The following is a 7,763-nucleotide window of genomic DNA, read 5'->3' on the forward strand; positions in this document are numbered from 1 at the left end:
GCCCAGGCGGGTCTCGAACCCACGGGCTCAGGCAATCCACTCACCTCAGCCTCCCAAAGGCGCGGGATTACAGGCTGAGCCACCGAGCCCGGCTTGGAGCTTACATTTTAACGGGGTTGGGGAAAGAGATGTTCAATAAAAACCCACACAAAAGGTAAAATGGTAACTGGGGAAGTATCAGGTAGAAGAAGGGACAGGGTGCTGTGCCTGGATAGAAAAGGGGACCTAACCTAATCTCAAGGCTCAGGGACGTTTCACCTGAGGAAAAGACTTTCCAGTTGAGACCTGCAGAATTAATAGGAATTAACTAGGAAACTGTTGGAGTTGAGAGTAGTGTGTTTGTTTTAGGTAGGGAGGACATGTTGTCCCTAGGGCCTGCAGCAAGGAGGGATAATGAGGAAATGCAAAAGAGACCACTGTATTGGAGGGCTGGGCTCGGTGGCTCAGCCAGTAATCCCAGCACTTTGGGAGGTCGAGGTGAGTGGATTGCCTAAGCCCGCAGGTTCGAGACCCGCCTGGGCAAATTGACAAGACCTCATCTCTACAATAAATTAAAATTCAGCCGGGTGTGGTAGCGCGTGCCTATAGTTCCAGCTACTCGGAAGGCTGAAGCGGAAGGATTGCCGGAGCCCAGCAGGTCAAGGCTGCAGTGGCCAGGAGCGGCCACTGCACTCCAGTCTGGGTGACAGAGTGAGACTCTGACTCAAAAAAAAAAAAAAAAAAAAGAGGCACGCAGAGGCCTTGTAGTTCTCAGTGATATTGTTATGCTTTATTCCAAAAGCAATGGGAAGACTTTGAGAGCTCTTGAGCATGGGGGTGAGGAGTGTGGTTACAAGTTTAGGTTAATGTTTAAAAATGGTGACTTTGGCTGTTTTGTGGAGAAAACATTGTGGGGTACAAGGTAGAAGTCAGTACTAGACAGACTATTATTTTTGAGTTGGAGTCTAATTCTAATTTGAGTTGGAGTTGGAGTCAGTGGCACGTTCATGGCCACCGCAGCCTCTACCTACTGGGCTTAGGCAGTCTTTCCATCTCAGCCTTCCAAGTAGCTGAAACTACAGGTGCATGCCATCACACCCAGCTAAATTTTTTTATTTTAAATTTATTATCCAGGCAAATCTCAAACCCCTGGGCTCAGACAGTCCTCTCGCCTCTACCTCCCAAAGTGCTGGGATTGCAGGCGTGGAACTCCGTGTCTGGCTAAACAAATTGATTATTGAATGTATTCATCAAACTGTCAATCTAGGGGTGAGATGATGGTGTCTGGACCAGAGTGTTAGGACAGGAGATAGAGAGAATCGAGTGGGAGATTTATTTTGAAGCTTGAATTGGCAGGACTTAGTGAGAGATGGATTTGATGTGATGGAGTATAAGAGAAAGGGAGATATCAAGGATGAGTCCTAGATTTCTAGATCGAATCCAGTGTGAAGAAGAGTCGTTTTTCTTGAGATTTTAGGGAATGCTGCTAGAGAAGGAGCAGGTTTGGAGGGAAAGATCAAGAGCTGTTTGGAAAGTAGTGTCTCTGTGGATTCTTGCTGTTTACCTCAGAAACTCCTACTCCCACAAGATTCTGCTCAAAATTGCCTTCCTATGAAATGCCTATAAAGGTCTTTTCCTCCCATCTCTCGGAGGGCAGTAAATTGTGCTCTTGTGTCACTTAGTAGAGTATCTTCTCTTAGTACTTACTTTTTTTCCCCTAAATTTGAGTTGTAGTCTTAATCTGTTGCCCAGCTGAAATGCAGTGGCTCATTCACGGCCACTGCAGCCTCAACCTGCTGAGCTCAGGTGATCCTTCTGCTTCAGCCTTCCTAGTAGGTGGAACTACAGGCATGCGCCACCACGCCCGGCTAATTTTTTGATTTATTGTAGAGACAAGGTCTTGCCAAGTTGCCCAGGCTGGTCTCGAACCCTTGGGCTCAGGCAGTCCTCTTGCCTCTGCCTCCCAAAGTGCTGGGATTACATTGTACTTACTTACTTTATATACTTGCTCTTCTTCCCCACCAGTCTATGATTCCTTTGGCAAGGAAGTATCTTCCTTGTTTGGTATAACTGAAATATGGATGGATATTTCCTCACGTGTTTTCCACTGAGAGTAGGAGTCTCACTCTGTCACCCAGACTGGAGGGCAGTGACACGCTCATGGCCTCTACAGCCTTAACCTCCTGGGCTCAGGTGATGCTTCCATCTCAGCTTTCCGAGTAACTGGAACCACAGGCATTTCCCACCACACCTGGCTAATTTTTAAATTTTATTTATCTTACTAATTTTTTGTTTGATTTATTGTAGAGATGAGATTTCGCTAAGTTGCCTGGGCTGGTTTGGAACCAGTAAACAAAGGCAATCCTCTCACCTCGGCCCCCCCGAAGTGCTGGGATTATAGGTGTGAGCCACCGTTCCCAGTCTTTATTTATTTTTTAAACTATTAAAAAAAAGAGAGAGAGGCCAGGCGTGGTGACTCACACCTGTAATCCCAGCATCTTGGGAGGTAGAGGCAAGAGGATTGCCCAGGAGTTTGAGACCAGCCTGGACAACATGGCAAGACCTTGTCTCTACAATAAATCAAAAAAATTAACTGGGCATTGGTGGCACACACCTGTAGTTCCAGCTACTCGGAAGGCCGAGGCAGAAAGATCACCTGAATCCAGCAAGTTGAGGCTGCAGTGACTGTGAATGTGCCACTGTACTCCAGCCTGGGTGACAGAGTGAGACTCCACCCCCCCCATGAAATAAAATAAAATAAAAAATAAAATAAAAATTTTAAAAGAGATAAAGAAAATGATTCCACTGAGTTTTGTATATTAAAGAATTTGTTGACATCTGGGTGATGTTGGAGTAAGTAAATGTTTTTTTCCTGCAGAACTGCTCATAACCTTTTACTTTCTTTCTTTTTTTCATTATTGTTTTTATTGCGTCAGAGTCTCACTCTGTTGCCCAGGCTGGAGTGCAGTGGCACGCTCATGGCTACCGCAGCCTCAACTTGCTGGGCTCAGGTGGTCTTTTTGCCTCAGTCTTCCAAGTAGCTGGAACTGCAGGTGCATGCCACCATGTTGATTTTCTGATTTATTGTAGAGATGAGGTCTTGCCAAGTTGCCCAGGTTGGTCTCAGACCCTTGGACTCAGACAATCCTCTCACCTTCCCCTCCCAAAATGCTGGAATTACAGGTGTGAGTCACTGCAGTCTTTTACTTTCAAATGAGGATGGGAATCTCCGGAAAGGGCATTGAGTATGCAGTATTTTCCCAAATGGCTTCATTTCTCCTTCCTTGGATTTTGTTTTCTGAGTATCTAATGTTACCAGTGCTGAACATAAAAGCTACAGTTAGGGACTTTCTGTAGGGAGTGCCAATTTGCGTGTGTGCCTGACACTGAGTGGGCATGTCATTGACCGCATGCAGACTGCACAGATGCCAGCCTGGCAGCTGTGGGAGATGGCAGCTGTGGGGAGCATCTCTGGACGCCTTGGGAAGCTCTTTTTACCTATAGTTGCTGAAAATCTTACTCATTTACCCTCCGTGATCAAAACAAACATCAAGGGATGAAAAGTTACTGTGTGTTGTTTGTTTTTTCCAGGCAAAAAAAAGGTGACAAATTTTGTTTTGTTTCTTTGTAGCTAAGCTGAGAAGAACTGAACAAAAAATTCTATGGTCTTTTTATTTATTAGCTTCCAACATCAAAACAGTTCTTACACCACCTGGGTTGTTCATAAAATAAACAGAGTTATATTAGTAACTATTTTTTTGTAAAAGAAATAAATGTTCTGTGTTTTTCTAAGGCTATTTATATCCTGTTTTAGAGACTTGGCTGTTGTGACACAGAGCCTAGGTTTCAGGATAGACTAAATGGAGAAGACACTGTTCTTTATTTTGAAGAGTGTAAGAGTTTTTCTTTTTTCCCCAAAAGTTAAAGACGATTCATTTTTAGAGTGGAACCTAGTGGAAAGTTTTGCCAGGAAGTCACTGACTCAAACAGGAAATATACTTGATTTTAAATTTAGATTTTGTTTTGTCATGCCAAATGACATTGTGTTATATTAACAGACCCAAACTGCTGGTATCTTTCTTGTAGTCATGGGGAGTAAGTGGTACCTTTGCGCTGCAAACTTTATTTAGCTAGTTAACAATGAGGAAGAATTATTTTTCATTTCTTTTCTTCTATATTTGAGTGATAAAATATTGCCTAGATTGGTGGGGTTAAGATGTCATACTCCACCTGCATTTGTACTTCCACATCTTCATTTATATGATTTCATTTACTTGCCCTTTATTATTGCAAATGTTTGTTTACTTCCAAATTAGACTAGCTTGGCCTAGCAGGGAGATTTGTAAATCTTTAGTTCTGCTAATCAGAAGAGAAGTTATCAGCCTCTGTCATCTGATTAATATTCCCATGGCTATCAAGACCAATCTTCAGAACTGAACTTTTGAGGTAATCATAAAGAACAGATAAAAATCTGTGAATAGAGATGACTTTTTCCACTTATTTTAAGAAATGACTGAAGAAAGAAAAATAACTGCTGAATATACTCCTAGCAGCTGTGCTAGGGACTGTATGAATAAAATGTCGTCATTTTTTAGCAGGGAACACAGCTGCAGTTTTGATGCACCTTCTTTAGATATCAATCCAGTCATCCCAAGGCTGTATATACCCTTACACAAAAATGATGGAAACTTGTCTAGATCTGGTCATCTTCAGTTGCGTATTCTATTGGAAAAGCCACAGCTCAGGGCACTTTTGTAGACATCACTCTGTACTTTGAGTTCCTCATAAAGCATTTATTGTCCAGAAAAAAATTTTAATGATAGAAACTTCCACATTTGTTTCAGGTCGATCTTCTCTCTTTCCATTTGAAGATGCCTTCCTGGACGACAGCCACGGTGATCAGGCCTTGTCATCTGGCCTAAGTTCTCCCACTCGTTGTCAAAATGGGGAACGAGTGGAACGCTATTCTAGAAAGGTGTTTGTTGGAGGCCTTCCTCCAGATATCGATGAAGGTACTACGCATCCCTTAATGACTTTGTTCTCTATGTGGTCTAATCTTGCCTCTTCCGGTCAGCATTAGGACGTTTGTGTTTTAGTGTGTAGGAGGTGAGAATCTTTGATAGATGAGGAAGTAGCAGATTACATCCCTGGGGTCTGGTGTTCATATGTGGCAATATAGCAGTCTCCCAAGCTTCCTATTACCTAGTTATTAATTTGAGAGCAAATTTTAAAATATTAATGAGGGCTAATCCTTCGGAAACTCTTACTATAATTCTATTATTGTGCTAAGCACATCATATTACATTATCTCATTTAATCCTCATAGCTATCTTATAAGGTATGTTAAACCATCTCCAGTTTATAGATAAGGAAACAGGATCAGAAAGAAATAATTTGTCCAGAGCTGTGTAGCTAATGGTACAGTTACAACTCAAAGTCATTCTGATTCCAGAGCTTTTGCTCGTGGTCATCACACCATACCTTCTCTCTCTATATTGTAAATGCCACTGAATGAAAAGTATAACCCCTGTCTTATCTTTAAGAGGATAAAGATGTATTAGAATTTTAAAAATATTTTTAAGATACTACCAGTCGAATGGTGAGTTTTCATTCATGCCTAAAGCCAGCAAAAAAATTCGTTCTGGCACGTAGAAAGTTGCTAATAAATATTTGTTGAGTGGATACATGAAGCTGTGACAAAATAATTTAAGGAACAAAACAGCTCTAGTTCCAATCGGCTTTGGGTCTGCTATACAAGTTCTGTATTATTAAGATGGACTAGTTTTGCTAGCATTCGTCTAGCTATGACATTTTTCTTTTCTTTTTTTTTGAGCCAACAGTCTCACTCCATTGCCCAGGCTGGAGTGCCGTGGCACACTCAAGGCCACACCCTGCAGCCTCGAGCTGCTGGGCTCAGGCCATCCTTCCGCCTCAGCCTTCCAAGTAGCCGGAACTATAGGCACACACCATCATGCCCGGCTAAGTTTTGGATTTATTGTAGAGATGCGGTCTCACCAAGTTGCCCGGGTTGGTTTCGAACCCGTGGGCTCAGGCAATCCTCTCCTCCACTTCCCAAAGTGCTGGGATTACAGGCTTGAGCCACTGATGATTTTTCTTCTTTTCATGATGAGAGAGTAAAAGACTCTAAAGATATTTTAATTGAGATTTACTATAATAAAGTTTTATGGGCCGGATACAGTGGCTCATGCCTGTAATCCCAGCACTTTGGGAGGCCGAGGTGAGAGGATTGCCTGAGCCCATGGATTTGAGACCCACCTGGGCAATTTGGTGAGACCTCATCTCTACAATAAACTGTAAAAAAATTAGCCGGGCATGGTGGCATGTGCCTGTAGTTCCAGCGACTTGGAAGGCTGAGGTGGAAGGATCGCCTGAGCCCAGCAGGTCGAGGCTGCAGTGGCCGGAAGCGTGCCAGTGCCCTCCAGCCTGGGTGACAGAGTGAGACTACAATTCAAAAAAAAAAAAAAAAAAGAATCATATGTATTTCTAGAATAACCTTAGAGATTTTATACAAGTGAAACCATATTTTAAATGTTTTCTGTGCCTTGCCTTTAAAAAAAAAGCAAAGAACACTCCTATTTTAGAATCTTCTTTTTACTTGACATAGAGGTCACCTTAGCTAATATCAGATTTTTTTTTTCTAAATTCTCTATGTCAAGTTTATTGGCAGTAAAAGGAAATGAATTATAGTTAGAAATGCCCTTTGCCTGGTTTAAAGTGAAAAAGCAAATATACCAAACAATGGTATTTCACTTGGTAGATGTGACTTCTATAAAAATGCTTTAGAAAATAGCACTCAAAACACTGTTGTAATAAAAAAGCATGTTTTGTGCTATTCTGATTGCAATATTATTTTCTCTTCTGCTGAGATTCCTTCTTTGTTTTGTAGATGAGATCACTGCCAGCTTCCGCAGGTTTGGACCTCTCGTGGTAGACTGGCCTCACAAAGCTGAAAGCAAGTCATATTTTCCTCCTAAAGGTAATGCTCTTAAAATGTCTCCACTGCCTGACTGTCGGAGAGGTAGCATGACGTTCAATAAAACACAGCCTTTTAGCTCTTGAAATAGCTGTTGAATTTTCTTCCCCAATTAGGAAAACATTATAACATTGATGATCCCTTTGTGTATTATGTTTCCACTCAGAGACTCCTCCCCTGGAGCTGACTGATTTTGTCATGGCACCTATTTTATTGACAATAAGATCTTGGGAGTCTGTTGTGGATGAACCTTCTGCTAATTTTTCATTATTTTAAGAGAAAAGATCTAGGGTTTTGAGAAATGTCAGCAGTGGTAAAGGAGAAGGTATTTTTGGGGTCAAATTTTATTTGTGTTCTGTAGCTCTGTGGCTCTATAGATTTTTTTTTTTTTTTTGAGTTGGAGTCTCACTCTGTCGCCCACTCTGGAGTGCAGTGGCCGCTCCCGGCCACCGCAGCCTCCACCTGCTGGGCTCCGGTGATCCTTCCACCTCAGCCTTCCGAGTAACCGGAATTATAGGCATGCGCTACCACGCCCGCCTGATTTTTTTGATTTATTGTAGAGATGAGGTCTTGCTGTCCAGGCGGGTCTCGAACCCGCAGGCTCAGGCAATCCGCTCACCTCAGTCTCCCAAAGGCGCGGGATTACAGGCTGAGCCACCGAGCCCGGCTATTCTATAGATTTTATAAACTCCAAACTCAGAAAACCTAGTGACTTAAGAATGACATTGCATGAAATTATCTTTATATCCACATCTGTATCTTTTTTTTTTTTTTTTGAGTCGGAGTCTTA

The 7,763-nt window shown here is 42.3% G+C and overlaps 1 protein-coding gene across 1 annotated transcript in view; it reads left to right on the forward strand.

Moving 5' to 3' along the window:
• Positions 1-7,763, forward strand: part of LOC103264510 (cytoplasmic polyadenylation element-binding protein 3) — a 197,626-nt gene that overhangs the window by 98,966 nt on the left and 90,897 nt on the right. The window contains exons 6-7 of the mRNA XM_021714537.1: positions 4,824-4,991; positions 6,887-6,976. Coding sequence (XP_021570212.1) covers positions 4,824-4,991; positions 6,887-6,976 — 258 coding nt within the window. The remainder of the gene's footprint in view (positions 1-4,823; positions 4,992-6,886; positions 6,977-7,763) is intronic.

The sequence above is a fragment of the Carlito syrichta genome, unplaced genomic scaffold (assembly GCF_000164805.1).
Source record: "Carlito syrichta isolate Samal-C Ts95f unplaced genomic scaffold, Tarsius_syrichta-2.0.1 Scaffold305661, whole genome shotgun sequence".
Taxonomy (NCBI): Eukaryota; Metazoa; Chordata; class Mammalia; order Primates; family Tarsiidae; genus Carlito; species Carlito syrichta.